The 18,557-nt window shown below is 51.3% G+C and overlaps 7 protein-coding genes across 7 annotated transcripts; 3 read left to right on the forward strand and 4 right to left on the reverse strand.

Moving 5' to 3' along the window:
- Nucleotides 1–939: 939 nt before the first annotated feature.
- On the forward strand, nt 940–2,275 carry NECHADRAFT_35890 (uncharacterized protein; the record flags this gene model as incomplete). Its single annotated transcript, XM_003052344.1, has 7 exons — nt 940–1,073; nt 1,203–1,272; nt 1,320–1,347; nt 1,426–1,438; nt 1,495–1,584; nt 1,637–1,979; nt 2,030–2,275. Coding segments are annotated over 7 exons (924 nt in total), but the record flags the coding sequence as incomplete, so codon positions are not given.
- A 269-nt stretch (nt 2,276–2,544) lies between these two features.
- NECHADRAFT_36730 (uncharacterized protein) lies at nt 2,545–3,520 on the reverse strand (the record flags this gene model as incomplete). Its single annotated transcript, XM_003052805.1, has 3 exons — nt 2,545–3,002; nt 3,056–3,304; nt 3,373–3,520. The coding sequence occupies 3 exons, from the start codon at nt 3,518–3,520 to the stop codon at nt 2,545–2,547; spliced, it is 855 nt and encodes a 284-aa protein (XP_003052851.1).
- Nucleotides 3,521–4,586: 1,066 nt separating this feature from the next.
- Nucleotides 4,587–6,252, reverse strand: NECHADRAFT_77296 (uncharacterized protein; the record flags this gene model as incomplete). Its single annotated transcript, XM_003052806.1, has 2 exons — nt 4,587–6,116; nt 6,172–6,252. 2 exons carry the CDS (start codon nt 6,250–6,252, stop codon nt 4,587–4,589), a joined length of 1,611 nt encoding a protein of 536 aa, XP_003052852.1.
- Nucleotides 6,253–7,165: 913 nt separating this feature from the next.
- NECHADRAFT_77297 (uncharacterized protein) lies at nt 7,166–9,514 on the reverse strand (the record flags this gene model as incomplete). Its single annotated transcript, XM_003052807.1, has 3 exons — nt 7,166–8,760; nt 8,830–9,259; nt 9,353–9,514. The coding sequence occupies 3 exons, from the start codon at nt 9,512–9,514 to the stop codon at nt 7,166–7,168; spliced, it is 2,187 nt and encodes a 728-aa protein (XP_003052853.1).
- Nucleotides 9,515–10,179: 665 nt separating this feature from the next.
- Nucleotides 10,180–11,967, forward strand: NECHADRAFT_77298 (uncharacterized protein; the record flags this gene model as incomplete). Its single annotated transcript, XM_003052345.1, has 5 exons — nt 10,180–10,935; nt 10,969–11,119; nt 11,182–11,426; nt 11,493–11,676; nt 11,741–11,967. 5 exons carry the CDS (start codon nt 10,180–10,182, stop codon nt 11,965–11,967), a joined length of 1,563 nt encoding a protein of 520 aa, XP_003052391.1.
- Nucleotides 11,968–12,498: 531 nt separating this feature from the next.
- On the reverse strand, nt 12,499–15,362 carry NECHADRAFT_35737 (uncharacterized protein; the record flags this gene model as incomplete). The annotated part of the gene is made up of 4 exons (XM_003052808.1): nt 12,499–13,432; nt 13,577–14,238; nt 14,269–15,011; nt 15,068–15,362. Coding segments are annotated over 4 exons (2,634 nt in total), but the record flags the coding sequence as incomplete, so codon positions are not given.
- Nucleotides 15,363–15,565: 203 nt separating this feature from the next.
- NECHADRAFT_20901 (uncharacterized protein) lies at nt 15,566–18,385 on the forward strand (the record flags this gene model as incomplete). The annotated part of the gene is made up of 1 exon (XM_003052346.1): nt 15,566–18,385. A coding segment is annotated over one exon (2,820 nt), but the record flags the coding sequence as incomplete, so codon positions are not given.
- Nucleotides 18,386–18,557: the final 172 nt, after the last annotated feature.

Here is an 18,557-nt window from a genome sequence, read left to right on the forward strand (position 1 = left end):
CGTTTGGTTTTAGCCCACTGCCAGGTATGTTTGACCCCAATGTATCGATCTACCATCTTCATCTCTGGGACGAAGATTAACCGAAGGGGGACATCACTCTGGAGAATTCGATGGAACTCATCGATAACATCTTAAGGAGCCATCGGTGCTGGTTTCTGCGATTGCTGAGGTGAAGGCCAATTAGGAGAGATCAGGACTGCACAACGAATGGTAACAAAGGTTTCTAGAGTACAAAGGAGAAAAGTTTCAGTCTATCAACATCAAACTCAGGACCTAGTGGACAGATTTTAGGCATCAATCGCATATTCTTGGAGTGAGATCTGGCAGCAAATCTTACTTCCGGTCCACCTATTAAATCTCTGATTGGTTGACTCCAAGTTCTGTTGGTAAGCCTGTTCCACTGCCATGCATACAAGATTTACGAACCGGCCGGGGCAACGGAGACTTAAGAAATGCAGAAACTGTGACTGTTATTGCAAGCCTTGTATGCTTTCATATGTCAAGAATTTCATCTTCAACTTGCCGCGGTGACTTGCTGTCGAACCAGGAACATGACGTTACACCTTCTTGTTCTGGATTAGTGACCGTTGCAGAACTGCTCGATTATGCATCTCGAAGCCAACCCCGCACATATCAGACCACTACGGCTGAAGCCCTGGGCGACATTTTGATATATTAACCGGATCTCCACTCGTTTGCTCCAAAGCTTACTTACTATTTATCTCATAGTGCGAGACTTACACAGCGTTGGAGTTACTCTTACTCTTTGTCTACCATGTCTGACAAGGCCACGAACCGCACCGTCCCTCGAGATGGTGACATTCTTCCCCCCGAGCACTGGGCCGAAATTGCACAGGTTTGTTGAGATTGATCTTACAGTTGAACAAACACGCTAATCCCTAACTCCGAACAAAGAAAGAGCCTGGCAATACCGATGGTGATTCCATCGTCGACGCCGATAATAATTCCTCTACGGCGTCGGTCACCTCGAGCATCCTCGAGTACAGGACGATACATGGTAGAACCTACAACAGCGAACAAGGAAATGCGCAATACTGGTCACTGCCTCCCTCGTCCTTGTTAATAGGAGGCTGCTAATTTCCTTCAAGGGGATCTAACGACGCGCCACAACGTGAGCTGATGGACGTGACGTGAGCTCCCATACCACCCCCAAAGCAGCAACAATCTAATCTGGAACATAGCCACCATATCCTTACACTTGGTCTTGGAAATAAACTCCATCTGGCACCGTTGGAGAAAGACAAGGTCCATGTAAGAAGGCATGCCTGATTCCATGCCAGTGCTAATCGGTGACTCAGCGAGCCATCGATATTGGTTGTGGAACTGGTACGGAATCTTGAATCCTGCATGCTTAAAACGAAAGCAACTATCGTTGGGGCTTGTGACGCTAATCTCTCTCTATAGGTATCTGGGCTATGTGCGTTTGAATAAGGCTTCACCTCATGCAACCCCCTTTCTCTAACAAGTAGGCAGAGACTTTGCCGATGACTACCCTAACGCGGAAATCACTGGAACGGATATTTCCCCAATTCAGCCTTCCTGGGTGCCTCCTAACTTGCAGTTGTAAGTAGCCCTTTGAGACGGCGTTTGAGGCAGGCCTAACAATGCACTTCAGTGAAATCGAAGACTGTACCCGAGAATGGACCTTCAAGTCCAACTCTACTGATTACGTCCATATGAGGTGGCTAATGGGCAGCATCAGAGACTGGGACTTCCTCTCCTCCGAGGCATTCAGGGTTTGCAAGCCCGGTGGGTGGGTCGAAAGTCACGAAGCTTCCTCCAACATCGACAGTGACGACAACACGGTCGACGGAAATTCCGCTATGGGGCAGTGGGGAAAGCTTTTCATTGAAGGCAGCAAGAAGATAGGAACAAGCTTCACCGTGGTCGAGGACGGCACGCAGAGGAAGGCCTTGGAGAAAGCCGGCTTTATCAACATTCAGGAATTCGACTTCAAGGTAAAGAGCATAAACCTTCAAACGCGAGTCTCAACTAATTGGTGGACTAGAATCCTATTGGCGGCTGGTCTTCGGATCCGACTGAGAAAGAAATGGGCCCATACACCAAATATGGTCTCGAGACGGATACGGAAGGCTTCGTATTGTTCATGGCTCATACCCTGGGTTGGTCGAGAGATGAGATTCAGCTCTATATCGATCAGTTTCGACGCGAGTTGCGTTCTGAGAAACACCACGGGTACTTCAAGCAGAAGGTCGTTTGGGGCCAGAAACCTGACACCTCGAGTGCTCACTAGATGTATTAACGGGACACTGTTTCAACCCGTATATAGGAGCTTCGCAATTTAAAACGCCATCATATGATAGGCGACGGCAACTTCTCCAAATGTAGTATTCTCCATTGGTAATTGTTATTCCACCCATCTATTTGTACTATAACCGAACCTTGAACCGAAATCCCGTGTCCTGTGCACGCCACCCAAGTCCATATTCCCACAAACCTGCTGCGCTGTTTGCAGTCTGCCCATCGATCCCCTGCCAAAACACCACCCTTCCCGTCCGAAGCTCAAGCAACAGGCCGATAGGCTGTACCGTAGTCCGCCAACTGCATCTCCGAGTCTGACCTATCCACAAGCTGCTTCCCAGCCACGAGGTACTTGGACGGATGGAAGATGTTGAAGAGAGTGCTGGCAATCAACATGGGGGCAGCATCTAAAACGTAGATGTAGACCTCCTTGGACTGCAGCTCCGAGTCGTGGCCCATGGCATACTCGACCAGACGGAATAAAGAGCGGATCAGGATCAGGATGCTAGTGATGTACAGAATGACCAGAAACAACTCCCAGCGGGTCTTGATGCTCCCTGCTCTGGCAGTAGGGCTCTTCCTGATTCTGAAGTGGAAAAGACATGTGACGATCATGAACAGACTGAAGAAGATGATCTGTACGACAAGTCCGCCGATAATAATATTCTCTCCGGTCGATCGATCGTCTTCGGTATCCGCATTTACGACCTTTCCGCCTCCTACAAAAGGTCAGTAAGTAAAATCCGTTGCAGCCTAGTAAAGGGATACACACCAATGCCCTGAAGCGCGATAGAAAGCAAGTCGCCAATCAGGAAAAACTTGGTCAGCCAACTCGACCTGATCAAAGAGTATCTCTCCGCGTCCAGCAAGCGGATGAGTCGCCCCAAAATCATGTAAATAGAAGCGGCGTAGCAAGTCGGTCCGAGGAGAAGCAGCAAATGCTGCATCACGTATGGGGGGAAAGTATAATGGGGCGACTGTTCAGCACCTATAGCTCGTCCGATGAAGCCGATCGTTTCAACTAAAGATCTTTCTATTAGCTACCAAATTGATTGCTCAGCACGAGGTTGCTAGTGACTGGAGACTCACACAATGAACCGACCAAGAAGGGGATGAAGAACCATGTCTTGGTCTTGAGGATCTGGAAGGCGTGCAGCAGAGACGAAGCCGAAAAGGTAATGATGAAGATGACGGCTGCTGCCATCGAAGGCTCATATTTGTAGTAGTTTCTTGCCATTTTCGATCAGGGTGGAAGCTGGGTAGACCGAGAGTCGAGATTTCTGTTCGAGTATCTGTGTGTTTATTGTATTGAAGAAAATAGGATGCTGGACATCGTTGATTCAAGGTCGCTGTTATATCTTATGTACTTGATGGATCTCAGCGCGAATATGACTGATGACGTGTGTGTTGATGGTTTGATACGCTGCGTCGGTTGCTACGGGACCAACTCAGCCTCAACTAGCCGGAACCGCTGAAGAAGGAGGGCTCCAGCTTACGCCATTTCGCAGGCCGATAGAGGGGGCATTTTCCATCGAGTCCTCCGGAGATATGAGACGTTCTTGGGGCTTCGTATAGACTCAAACCTGATTGGGTGCCCTACCAGTCGGACTTGATCAAGTCCCCGATACAGGGGCCATGCGGCTCTCGGATCATTCGGATCAGGAGTGGCTGAGTTCGGCTAGTGTAAATTAAGCATATTGGTAGCGCAAATTGTGCTTAGGCTTTCCGAGGAGGCTCCATTGGATGACAATGCCGTCATGTTGTAGACCTCAGGAGCCTTGAGGAAGAGATCGCACACTCGTGGCAGAGATGATGCTGGATGATAGATATATCCAGGGGGATAAATTCCAACTGTTCATGATATCAGGTCGAAACCTATATACTGGTAACCACAGAAGTGTATCAATGGTTCAACACGTTTGTCTGAATCAAGAACTCCTAAGACTCCTTGCACGCATAGTGGTCTCAGGGGAAACATACCTTATTTCCAGCCAACTCAAGACTGACCATTTCCGAGTACAAAAATAGTTTCAAAGAATGAATTGGCTTGAATATTAGATGTTACAGTCAAGAGTGACAATGCTCAAGAGTGCGGCCAAGTTTGCCACCACACAGGATAGTAGGTCATTTCCACCGCAGAACTGGGCTTATCAGATGACAAAAGATACAGAAACAAGTGTCTAATAAATCTACTGCGCTAAATAGTCTGAAGCTGTAGAATCACGGTGCATTTACAGTTGTAAAATGCACCAAGAATGCAAGTAATTGTGTGCGACCGCCGCTAAACTCCTCGTGCGAATGCTTCAGGAGCTCCTCCCGTCCTTAACCTTGATAAAGCCTCCGACAGCATGCGACCCGACTCCTCCGTCAGACGTCAGCACGGGCGAGTGGAGGTTATAGTTGAAGGATCCCCCAGCGCCGGTTCTGACCTTCCACACCTCGTTGCCAGTCCTGTAGTCGATAGCAGTGATGTAGTACACGTAGTGTCCCTTGCGAGCAAGTTCCCAATCCTGTACCTGCATGTAGAGCAAGCCTGTCTTCGTGGATAGCACTGGAGTGACAGTACCACGGATGTTGGTGTTTGTCCAGAGCGTCGTGCACTTTCCTGTCTCTTCGTCATATTCGATACGCGAGAGTCCTGGGGTCATCTGGGCAATGTTGTTGAAAGGTCCGTTGATAGTCTCGGCGTTCAGATTGTTGCCGTCACCAAAGATGGTAGTGTTGTCAACCACATACAGCGGAACGCCGTTATAGTAGTTTCCCATAATGACACTGTACTTGGAGCCACCGTCCCAGTGGTTAAGGATGGTGTTCTCGTTGGCGCTGGCACCACGCTTGAACAGTGGCATCGAGCACACCGGCTTGGTTCCATTTCCACCGACGGGCATCTGCGGGACTATGTGTAGGCTCACCTGCTCATTGGCATTGTCCGTGTAAGCGACATACTTTTCTCCGAGGAGGGAGGGCGTAGATCCGGAGCCGCGCGATACACCACCCTGCTTGACCCCATCACCGGCCTGGTAGGGCACCGCCATGGCAATCTTGACGCCGTCCTTAGTCGGCTTGAACCCGTAAAAGTAGGCAGTGGCGTCGGCCGTGTCAGCTTCCGCCGCTGGGCCCAGCATCAGGTACACGTCTGTCCCGCTAATGGCAAAGTTGTTCTCGGCTCGGGTGTTGGGGAAGTTGATGGAATGCACCTTGCCCTCCGGATCAACATACCCGACATCGGTGCTTCCTGTCGTGGGGAGGTTGACACCGACGTATCCCCCTGTCGTGAACCAGAGGTTTCCCTCGGCGTCGTAGGCGCTGCCGATGATTCTGGAACCCTCGTCCGTAACCTTGGAGAGGTCAATGTCGCGCCTCTTGACAAATGAAGTTTTGCCGGTTGCGTCCGTGACGCGCTCCACGTCAATAACGTGCCGTCCTCGAGTCGGAACCGTGACATGGCCGTCCAGTATCTGCATGTATACCACTGATACCATGTCCAAATCGGCCGACGGCTCATCGGGGGCCGGGTATGAAGCCTCGACCTCATATGTCTTGGGATTGAGGGCCACGATACACGCCGTCGCCTCCCTGCACACGGCTCCAGCAGTGATGCGGCCCTCAGAGTCCCAGAAAAGGGGGATCGGAGGAGCCCTGCTAAAGGTCTCAACCTTGATGTTCTTGCCAAGGGGGCCCGGGTAGTCCTCAGAGCGTGTGTTGCCCGAGTCGCGATGGTAGGACTGCGAGGCTGGCTCATAGGTCGTCTTTGGCCTCAAAGGATTGGCCTGGACAGCGCGGCCTATGAAGCCTTTGCCTTTGAGCGGCTGCGTATTCTCGATGGAAGCGGCCTACCGCAAAATGTTAGGATTGATTGAGCTAAATACCGCTGGGGTATGAACTGACCTGGGTGCCACTGAAGACTGATAGAAGTAGCATGGTCTTGATAGCCCATGGGCTGAGATGCAGCGACGATGAGATGGCCATTGTCAACGACTTGCAAAATATGTGAAAAGAGTCGATTACTGTGCTGGTAGGTGTTGTAAGCTGCTGATGGATGAATCCAAAACGAAGCTGTTCTGCTCGAGGGACTGGGCATTTATAGGTGAATCTTTCGTGCTCCAAGGACACCGGCCGCATTCTTTCGGCGATGCTGGAGGTGATCATCATGCGTACTCGGAACGGATCAGATGAAGACAGGGCGCATTCGGCTTGAGAGGACGAATTCACGATACCGACGCCCAATCATAGGCTTCCCTATACGAGTGAGGGGCCTTGCAATGTTTCTTCGGCCCCTTGTTGAGAGCGCCGATCATGGACAGGCAGATCTGGTTTCTTGGTCTTTACAGCAAGGCGAAAGGCGCAGGGGTTACCCTAGGGCAATGCGACGTGGATCAACGACCTTCCGAAACGGCTGTTTTTGATGATGCACTGCCCCTGCAGGTTGGAAAGCAAAGCAAGTCCCCTTTCTTTAAGGCCGGCAATTGTTGACAATTGTGTTGCCGCGGCGGCTGGTTGAAGGCGGAGAACAGTGACTTCTGCTTACGCCGACATAATGGTTATTTTCCTTTTGGCGTTGACTGAGTATCTACAAGGACGTGGGACAGTTACGCTAGAACTAAGGTCTTCTGGTTCACTTATCCCGTAGAGGGTCGGGTTTCGGCTGTAACAAAAACATTTGATATGCTAGAACTACAAGACAAGCAAATGACTCAAGATTTATGATTCCAAGTAAGTCGGTCATTGTAGAATCGTTTCCTAGTTTCCAAGTTAGCCCCTCGGATGCCAGTCGCAACGTAGAGCCCGAGGGCCCGAGTGGGAGCAAAAGACCAAGTTGCCAATACAAAACGACATCGCAGCATAATGCCGTAAACACCAGACCACCCTGAAGCGATTCCTCCTATCTTCTGTTCACCTCGTTACCAAGCACCCCTGGGGAAACTGGCAGAGCCCCTGTCGCTGAAGCAACGGTTGGTGAGTGACTCGCTGGTGTCTCATGAACAGTCCCAGGCCTGCCCTTCCTGCGTTTCCGGTGGGGAGTTGGGGCAACTTGCTCCAAAGTCAAGTTTTCTAAGCGACTGAAGAATCCGGCAGGCTTCTCACTGAGAAGGCGACTGACTCGACCAGATTCGGAACTGTAAACTGAGTCCAAATCTATGTCTGACAGCATCATGTTATCTTCAAGACTTTCCGATGCACGAGGGGGACAAGCAGCTTCTGCCTCATCTACCCGAACTGGGTCATTTAGTGTCGAGTCAACTCGAGATCCCATTGATGCCTCGACATCCCTCGGCTTAGCAACCGAAGGATATTGAACATCTGGAAGGTACCAAGAGAGGAAAGCCGCAACAAGCATCAAAGGCCCAAAAGCTAGCAGACGAATGGCCAGAACTCGGTGACTGTCACCGAAGTGCAAGATGATACCACGGATGATGATGGCGCCCACTTTTCCTGTAGCTGCGGCGATGCCATAGAATGTGCCGCGGTAGACCGTAGGAAAGATCTCGGCTGCCAAGACGAAGATGATGGTATTGGGCCCTGCGTTGTAGACAAACTGGGTGATGGCATAGAAGACGATGACCACCTTTCGGTAACCCTCGTTATCTCGGCAATGGCCCTGCTCATCTTTGAGGCAGTAAGTCGATATCAAGATGGCCCCTGTTGTTGTGAACAAGACAGCCGACATGAGGAATGTGACGAGGAGAATCCTCTTTCTCCGGAAATAGTTGACCATTAAGAGGGCCGCGATACTCCCCATCGTGGAGGCGACGGATACAATCTCCAATGATTCAACTGAAGTGCGTTCCAGAACTTTATAGATGTTCCAGTCTGGCTCAAATCTCGGTCTCCAAGTCGGCACTTTCCACGGCCAGGCGTTCCCCGTAGTGCAATTGTCGCTGCCGTCCTTCTCAACCCATTTGTTCCTGAGAATCGAGAGAACCATGGGGCTATCCAAAGAGAGGCCATAGAAGCCGACATCCATAAGGCCCCAAAGAAGGCTGATCAGACACAGGTTCCGCAGGCCAAGATGGGAGTCCTTCTTGAGGTAGTCCCATGCACCCGTGAACCACCGGTCACTGTCGTCGTCGAGCGGAGGCTCAGCGGCATGTGTATTGGTCTCCTTCACCTTTTTACCCTTGTAGACTCGCAGGGAGTTCTTCACTGCCTGTCGGAGGTCTTTCCGGATGTCTGCATGGTACCTTGGGGTTTCGGGAATAGTGACACGGGCAATGATGGCAACAAAGGCGGGGAGCATGGCAACACCAATAACACATCTCCAAAGCATATCAATGACCCATTTGGCTTGGTCGCTTGCGCTTGGATTGACCGAGTTGTCTCCGTTTGTTTCCCATTCGTCATCCATTAATCTTAGGGCTTTGAGGGCCCACAAGCCTATTCCCACGGCAAGGAGGCGGGCCAGCGACTGCATGGACTTGACCAAGGCAAGCATCAGCCCCCTAGACTTGGTGGATGCCCACTCGGCCACGATCACGGCTGAGATCGGATACTAAATCAGCTTGAAATTAGAAAAGATTCGTTTGTGATATAAACAGTAAAACAGACTTGCCTCGGCACCTATCCCAAATCCGAGAGCTATCCGCCACCATGCCAGCCATCCATATATATCCATAGAAGGTTTGTTGTTTTCCGATAGGACGCCGTTGCTTGCCTGGGTCACACCCATGGTCGAAACAATGAGGAAAAGAAGCTCAAGGCCGTATAGTTTCTTGCGTCCGCCGCGGTCGGCTAGGTGGCCCATGATGAGCATGCCGCATATAGAGCCGACGAGGGTGAGAATGTCGATCACCGAGCTGGCCTGATTGTTCAAGGTGCAGGATGGGTATACGAAGGCTATAGCTGGGGCGATGACGTTGGTCGCGAACAGCGTGTAAGAAGAGGCCATAAAACCTGATGCGGCGACGAAGAACACTTTGAAGTTGAAGCCATTGTCATCGACAAGCTCGAAGATGCGTTTTTCTCGCTCTGCGCTGCTCTATCAACGGGCTATCAGCACCATGCCTTGAGTGAAACGAATCTTCAAGTAAACAAAAGGGTGAAATCAATGCAGTAGAGATGTTTCACTCACGTAGTTAATAGTGGTCAAGTATCTGGCCTCCTCATCCATGGGCTGCCACCACCGCCATCTTGAGCGGCCCTCTTTAGACGAAGGGTGTAGACGTTTCTCGTCAACCACATCATTCTGGCCATCAGGGCCACTATCCTGCCCTTGGATTGGATTGATAGACATGATACTCTTGAGACTTTAAAAGAGGTCAAGGTGGTTGGGAAGAGAGTGAGAGTAGGACTTGAAGAGCAGGGAGGGAGGCTTGCCTACCGGACTCGACCTTGGGTCAAATAGCCACCCGCCCCGAGGATGACTTTCAGCCTACCTAGATAAGGCATTCTCCATAAATAGTGGCTGTTTCAGCCCAGTGCACATTTATAAAAGTAGAAAAAGACGTCGTGTTTTCCCTTCAGCTGGCTGCCACACTTACCTCGGCTCAACCAATCTCCTGAAACAGATGTGAACCGTCCAGTGCATCGCCTCTATCAGCTAGCAACAATCGAACCACCAGCAGTGCACTGCCATCGGCCAAGGGGCGATAGTGGTTGCCCAGCTGCTGCAGAGAAGGCGTGCACAAGGGCGCGTAAGGGGTTGTCTGGGGCCTGTAGGGGACGCACGTGCAAGGCGGGTTGGTCTGGTTTAGCGAGGCTCTGTCAGAGTTGCAGCGTTGGGGGCCGCATAGTAGACGGCTTTATTTCCTAATGTATCCAGACACTGAAGCGGGCTCTGGAAGCCTCGTCAGGCTCTCAATTTCGTCGGACCTTTTCAGGTCTTGTCTGACCCCGTCGGTCCCAGACAGTTGCCTATCTCACAAACGTTCCCATAGAGCATCAACAGGCACACCCAAAATGATCGCGCTCGGGGAGTGGCTAGCCATCACCTCTTTAGTGATGCAAGTTGTTGCAGCCGTCCATGGAGTCATCAAAATCTTTGAAAAGGCCCAAAATGCCCCGAAAGAGCTAGAGGAACTGCGCCGCTCTCTGCTTCGCCTATCCGACAACTGTGACCAGATTCGCGCCCAGGGAGAGACTACTGAGTCTTTTCCACTCCAGCAGTACGATATCGACGAGATTCGGAACACTCTCGAGCAGTGCAAGAAACTTTTGGAAGACTATAGGGATGCACAATCTGAAAACGGTGTTTTACGCGCGGTTTGGGGAACCCAGAACCATGATGAGGTTGTCAGGTATCAGACCTTGATCGACAGGCACTTTGTTCAGATATTGCTCCCATTCTGGATGAAGACTCTCTGCAGAACACCTTGGGGTTCCAGCGAGGAAGACCGTGCTGTTGTTCCCTCAGTTGGTAACTTGCCCGTTCGGAAAAAGTCTTGCGTCCCCCGGGAGCAAGTTGATAAGCTAGCAGAGGGGCTCGAGCAGCTCAACAATGATGAAAGCCCCAGTGAGAGTAAAAAGACTCTCCAGAAGCTCGACAAGGTTCTGCAGCAATGCTGGCAATCGCTCGGACTACCAGTCGATAACGCAAACACGATTCCTCTACTTGCAGGTTTGTCCCTTCTTGCCTCTGCTGAAAAGACTGGCATGGTAACCTTTGATAGTCATTCCTCCGTCCGACTTATCCTTCACCATCGCCCCAACTATACTGTCAGTGCGACCCCGAATCGATCATGACTATAGACTGAGAGCTACGGCGCTAGGACACTCGAAAATGCACCCAAGAAACATAAGCATATTCGCCTTAACAAAGTCCATATCATGGCAAGGGATAACAAGTGTCGTATCCTACTCTACCAGAACAAGGATGCCTCAGTCCGGGTCACTCAAATCAGTAGGTAACTAGGCGTTCATGGCAGAGCCGTATGAGATTTTTAGAACTAACGGCTGTCGCAGTTCCCTTCGGGTGCATTCCATGGACGCCCAAGAAGGAAAATACCCGCGTGTCCTTCCTCAAGCCCTGCGTGGTGACCATCATTGACGAAGATGGGCATCATATTTACCACATCGACCCCAAGTACCGATTTGCGAGCCTGGGTCCCTGTCAGCGATTTCAAGAGACTCTCCGAGAACGTGAGCACCTCGGCGCTTTCGACTTTGTTAAACTCTCAGACAATGAAGACCTCCTCTCTCGCCGCCAGGTCTTGAGGTTCTGGAAGAGAACGAAGGGTTATGGAGTCCTCGTCGTCACTATGACGTTTCTATAGTCATCCATCGGCGACGGTTGTAGGCACAAAGAATATGATCTAGCCATCTTCAATTGCACAGCGGTTCTCACATCATCATCCCGAAATCCACTCAAGAGACGGCATCACACAGATATCGTCCAACTACTCTCAACCAAGATCCATCCAGCTACAAGCGTCCATATCCAATTCGAAACCGTACCAGGTGAGCATCTCCCAGCTAGGCAAGTGTGCCATCTAACCTAGTTACACTCCTGTAGAAGCCATAGATTTCAAGCGGTTTTTCGAGTCCTCACACAGTCCACCACCTGAGCTCAACTTTGTTCTCCCCTCTCCCACAGTCGACTGGTTAAGCTCTGAACCTACCCCCTCGGATTCCACCTGGCAGGAGAACATGCCACCAAAGCTAGAAGACCTCGACATTGGTCAAGGATGGGACTTGCCGTGGGGTCCTGAATCCTCCGAGTCTCGAGCCTCTACCGCGGTAGACTACTGAGCCGCGAAAGGAAGCGAGGGAGGTTAAGATCAATGAGCAGTCTACTAATACCAGCGACAGAAATTCATCGCTCTATAAGACGCCTTGCTAGAGTTTTGCCAAGACTAAATAATAACCAAAGTCGAATAATACCCGTATTAAACAATAGTATGAAATGACCAGTATTAAAGTAATGCTTGCTACTTGTCTGTCTTCTCTTTTGTCTCCTCTTGATTCTCATCTAGGCGATCAGAGGAGGATGGGAGAGGGAGTCTGTCATTGTCCGGGGGGTCCAAGACCGCACCAGCAGGAATTTGTCGAAATGTTAACTCCGAGTCGACGGTGTATGTCGAATATTGAACGTCTTCCACTGTATATTGCTTAGGTTGAAAGTATTCCAGTGGATTTTTCGTATATTGAGTGTCTTCCGTAGCGTCTGGGACCCCCTGCTTACCCCCAGAAGTTGGTACTGGGACCGACTCAACTCGTGTCTGATTTTCATAATTAACATATTAGCCCTGGCCATTATTAAAGCCTCGAGATGAAAATGTATCAAAAAGCTTGCAAAACGGAGAGACTGGAACTCACGTGTGCTGTGTGATACTCTCCATCGCTGGTATAGCGTGGGGAGGAGACACGCTTGCTTTCGATGTTGGCCGGGATGGAGTCTGAGGCATCCGATTCTTCCTTGGCGTCTTGAACATAACTGGTATGTGGCGTTGTTATTTCTTCTTCGCTGGCAGCGGCTTCTGCAAGCTTTCTCCGTACCATCTCGTCAAACTCGTCATCATCCTCACCATCGTCACCATCGTCGTCAGACTCGTCCATATAAGACTCCTCGCTCCCAATATCCAAGTTATCATTCTCTACATGACTAGTAAGTATCGGGGCTCTGGAATAGGGCCTTAGAGGGCCATCTTTCACTCTGGGATCGTCTCCTTCTGAAAGGGTATGCTGCCGCATGTGCAGACCCGTCCGGTGTCTAGTATCTCGGTATCTCGGAGGGTTTCTAGGCCGCGGAAATATTGAGTGTGCGGGCCTGGGCTTCGGATCTCTCACCGTAGGATCGTCGTGCGCTGGAAGCGAATACTCCACAAGACCAAAGAAGTGCTCAAGTGTCTGGGGATACCGTAGAACATTGGCCGCCCAAGCTTCATTGGTTTCCCGTCTGGAACGACCCAACGCGGCGTCTTGGCCCTCGGAAGCCGACCCTCCAGTCTCAACGTACGTTTTGAAGTCTTCGCTTTCTACATACGTCTTGAACTCTTTGGTTATGAAGTTTTGTGCTCTTTGACGTGCCCAGACTCGCGCCCGTTTGCGCATAGGCTCGAAGACCCTTTCCTCTTGCTGCCTTACAGCTACGTCGAGGGCTTTTGCCTCACAGTCGCATTCCACCGACGCCGGCGCGAGGCAAATAGCACAATCTGGATCCGCCCAAAAGGTTGGTCTCCCTGAGGAATCGAGTTTACCGGTGGATTTCATGCCCCTAGGTGCAGTAGAGGCAAATAAAAATGCAAGGACGATCGGATCGCCGTGGTAATTTAGGTCCGCCCCGTGAGAGCTCGGGATGAAGCCCCATTCAAAAAGCCGCCGCTCGCGATCGTCATCAGGGATATCCGCAAAGACAGACTCATCGACGAATGGAATGGCTTCTTCCTGTTGTCTATCCACCTTGAGCAGGTGAAAGAGGTCGTCTGGATCGAATGGAGTGTATCGTTCGCGATCATTATCGATTGTGCTTCGGGTGTGTGGATTTGATGCTGCTGCACTATCATCTGAGCCTGACTCGTCGTCTTGTTCTTCCTGGGCAGCCGGCAGCGACTTGAGAGCAAGGAGGCGCATGTGTCCAACGACGTGTTCTTCCATGCTGCCTTTCACATCCTCCACACCGCAAAGAGGACAAGACGTGAATAATGGGCCAGTAACACGGCCGCTCCGATCCGCCAAAACTCCAAGCTGGGCTTCGTTGAATTTGCCCCCGTGGCTCGTCTTCATGTGGTTGATATACTCGTCCTTTGTATCGCACACAACTGCAGGATGTGACTTGGACGTACAGCGCCATCGCATAGCATGCTGTTTCATGTGCTTTAGCCAAGCATCGCTATGATTGTAAAGGTGCTCGGGCGAGTCGCATTCCTCAAAGAGACATACGTAGGGATCGAGGTCATTCTTGACGTGCAATCTCCATTTCGACTCTTGGACCACATCCCGAACTGGAAGAGCATAAAAGCAAAACTGGCAGACTACTTCCCCCACTGCTCTTAGACAGTCGTCCCAGTACTCGTCCAATATCTGCTTGTGGGAAGAACGTTCGTTTCTGACGGCTTCCCGTGCCCATGAGGCTGGTGGCCTTTTCGGTCCGTAGTAGCCAGGGATAGCCCTCAAAGTAAAATTGAGCTGTTCGTCCTGTTCTTTTTCGAACCGCCGGTATCTTCTCATAAGAGCACCACACGGAGCAGGTGGGAACTGAAGTTGGTCATGACTGCTCAGGGCGACTGTCTTGGAGACGGAGATGACTGAGGGGGCAGCGGCTTGTTGGAACTTCTCGGCAACCAAGGTTGTTGCGGTCTGCGGAACTGATGGGACGATGCTAGGAGTAGGAGCTGGTGCAGGTTGCTGATTGACAGGTTGTCTTTGCACGCCAACGTTGGGTTTGACTTTGGGAGCCGAGACTGTAGGGGGCAATGGCAGCTCTGGGGGACGAATTGGTTTCTTGTCGTAACGTTTTCTTCGGTACAAAATCCGCTTCCGCCTTAGCACCATGCTATTAGCGAGGCGTTGCTGGATGGTGTCACTGGCTCCGGGGAATCTGTCTCGGATCTGGGTGCTAAATAATTGGCGGAGAAATGGTTCAGCATCGTTCCCTTCCTCATCTTGAATCTTGAACGACTTTTCGGCTTGGATATTTTGCTTCTCTTTGCTTGCACGGCGGATTGTGTTCGAGATTTTGTGTAGAAGGGTCAGCTCTTTGCTGATACCTTCTATGGCCTGGTCCAAATCGTCAGGGACCTTTTCCAGAAGCTTCCCTTTAGTCTTTTCGGCAAGCGGCCCAAGGATGTTTGAACCTGGGACAACATGGTCAGTAAACCGTCAGTGAGGTCACCCTGGAATCATCACCCACAACTCTGGACCTTGTAGTCCAAGGCCTGCAAAAGGCCAATAACAGCATCTTGCACATCTAACGCCTCCCGTAATCGGTGATCCAAAGAGTCTCGGCCAGCACTGAAGACCCGGATATTGGCAGCCCAGATGGCAAATCTCGCATGCTGATTCTCCACGAGCGATAGTTCACGGTGGTGGATTTGAGCGGCCTTGTTGAGGCAATTCTGGAAAGACTCGCTGCATGCTCGAGCACTTCCAGCGACCGTTGTTATGGCGGGTGGCGAGCCAGCCGCCGTGGTCGCCATATCGTTGATAAAGAGTTGAAACTGACCACTTGATCCAGCTGACGAATTGCGATAGAGGGGGGGTTTGGGATTTGAGGCAAGGGTGCCTCGAAATCGAGGCAAGCATACTGGTTTTCCGTTGGCTTAGTTATCTCATTGGTAGATGTTGCAGGGGGTCGTCTTGCAGCGTCAGATGATGATCCTACATCAAACCCCTCAGTTGAACCGCGGCGATGGCCTCGAGTCAAAACAAGGACGTCGCGAGCTCTCTACAGGCCACTTACCATAGATTGAAGGAGATCGCGCGGACATTGTGGCGGAGCCAGCATGATCCTCAGCTGAGGGGCTTCTACGCTGAGCTTCACGCGTACTTCACCATCATTTATCATCACCTAAAACGCATCAGCAACAGCCATGTCACATTCGATAAGAACGTCTTGGATCAGCTGCTAGACTGCATAGAGTCGATACTCACACGAAACCTCCTTCGACTGTCATCTGATGCCAGATTGCAACGCTTGGATGACCTACGAGACGACTTGGTAGACAATGGAGCCAAGGTGGAGGCCCTTCAGCCCTACTTGGACTTTGGAGCTACGCAAATTGAACGGGACGACTTTTTGGAGTCACTGAGCGCTCTCGAAAAGGAGCTCGAAACCCGATACCCAGAGGACATGTCACAGTGGGCCCCAGAGGACTTTGGCCCTTTAATCAAGATCAACGAGCCATCATATGCAGTCTGGACCGCTGCTCAGTCCATGTTCAAAGCCCTGGTAGCCTGCAAGGAGTGCGTCTGCACGCCCACCCACGACTTCGGCGCCCGTCTCTGTCTAGGTACTCACCGGAAGCCTGATTGTGAGGCTGATGACCAAGTCGACTTTGACATGTTTCTCTCCCTGAAGGAGGACTGGCATGAAGCACATGTTCATACAGCAAAGGAACGAGCAGTTAGGATTGCTGTGGAACAATCGAGACAGAGAAGGGCCCCGAGGAGCATGGCAGTGAAGCAGCTCTGCGAGCCGATTGTGAGAGTCAGCACCATGGCAGGATACCGGCTTCAACTCAAAGTCACGAGAGATCAGCTATTCAAGCTGCAGTCGGAGAGGAGTGCGTCCCTTGTGGACAAGACAAAGCATCCAGTCTCTTTGGACCAGTTTCTGAGAGACAGACCACGCAACTTCACCGAGAGGACGAAACGAATCTTGGCCGTCATCCTAAGCTCGACTGTGTTCCACTTGCACAATACCCCGTGGTTAGACCCGAGTTGGAATTCGTCCAATGTGCTATTTTTCCAGACCTCCTCATCAGCTGTCACCTTGCGGCCATTCATTCAGACGAAACTTTCACCTTTGGATTTCTCCCCACCGCATGATGGCCGCGAACACAGCCCGGATGCAAGCGAGTCCGAAGATTTGGACCCTGACGACCCGGATCCTGACGACTTTGACCCCGATGGCATGGACCCGGATGACTGGCTCATGCACCGATGTCCGGTTCTTGTGACGCTGGCAATGATGCTGTTGGAGATTTACTTTGCCACACCCTTCGATGCTCTAGCAAGACGATACAATGTTAACCTAGGCGAGTCGCAGAGCAGCACAAAGCATCTCGACGTCAGCGTAGTCTTCCAGGCATGCAGAACAGAGATCCCTGAGAATTCACAGTTCTATGTCGCCGTTGGGAGCTGTCTAGACGCACAGATATGGGAGACTGAGAATGGAGGTAGCCTCAACAGCGACGAGTTGAGATCCAGAATCTACGAAAAGGTGGTCCTGCCGCTGGAGACTGAGTTGAGTCAGGCTTACAGTTCAATTTCGATCAATGACTTGGACAAGTTTGCCGAAACGTTGGACTTTGCGAGCTGGGATCAGACGATACAGACTTTTAATCAACAAACGAATGTTGAGGCTTCTCGGCAGAACGAACTCACCCTGGGGTTGCAGAGAAGTTGCAGCCTGTCCCCTAGCTTTACAGCACCCTACCACCCACCAGGTTCTGCGCAGCATCCAGGGTCCTCAAACAGAAGGCTATCGGATTTGGATCCCAGAGCCACAACTTCAGCATCAAGCACGCCAAACCTACTCCGTTTTCCTTCTGGGCCCGATGCTGAAGCTTTATGCGACTCAACAGCATCTCTGAGCTTGGAGTCGTACCCTCAATGGAGGTATACGGTCGGAATCCTCTGCGCCCTCCCAAAGGAGCTTCTCGCCGTGCGCGCCCTATTCGACACAAAGCACAACAAGCCCAAGAACCTACGCGGAGACGTCAATAACTACGCACTAGGCACTATCAGCGGCCACATGGTCGTCGCCGCCTGCCTTCCAGCAGGAGAATACGGCACCAACGCCGCAGCGGATTCGGCGTCTAATATGAGGAGGAGCTTTCCGAGCATAACATTCTGTCTCCTCGTGGGGATCGGCGGCGGTGCTCCTACACGGCAAAATGATATCCGGCTCGGTGACGTGGTCGTGAGTCTCCCCACTGCTAGGTTCCCTGGCGTCATACAATATGATCGGGGGAAGGAAATCGAAAACAGTACTTTTGAACTTACTGGGACTCTTCAACCGCCTCCGAGACAGTTGATGACTGCCATCAGCTCTTTACGATCAAACCCTGATCTTCCTTCCGATCCATTACAACCGTTCCTGAATGACGTTGTAAATCGGGTGCCAGACTCATGGAAGCCAAAGTACATGCATCCAGGACAGGAACATGACCACCTGTTCTCACTAGCATGCTCTGCCTGCCAGGCTGGACGCTGCACAGACATGAACAATCACATCCAAAAGCGCCCACTTCGACTGACCGACCACCCCGAGATACACTACGGCCTCATCGCCTCAGCAAATCGTGTCCTCAAAGACGCAGCAGTGCGAGACCGCTGGGCACAAGAACACGGTATTTTGTGCTTTGAGATGGAGGCAGCAGGTGTCATGAATACGTTCCCGTGCCTTGTTATCCGCGGCATCTGCGATTATGCGGACTCATACAAGAACAAGGAGTGGCAGGAGTATGCGGCTGCGACGGCGGCGGCGTATGCAAAGTTGTTACTAACTGAGGTGGCCGTGTACGATAACACGAGGACCTGGTTCTGGGAACAAGAGAGGACTTGGACGGAATGTCGGCCACAGGAACAACCGATCAGTAGCGAGCAGAGAGTATAATAAACAACTTTTTCTTGTTCGCACGCTATCACGTTCAAATATTTCTGAGGGCGTGCGGCTA

This window comes from Fusarium vanettenii, assembly GCF_000151355.1.
Source record: "Fusarium vanettenii 77-13-4 chromosome 3 genomic scaffold NECHAsca_2_chr3_3_0, whole genome shotgun sequence".
Lineage (NCBI taxonomy): Eukaryota > Fungi > Ascomycota > Sordariomycetes > Hypocreales > Nectriaceae > Fusarium > Fusarium vanettenii.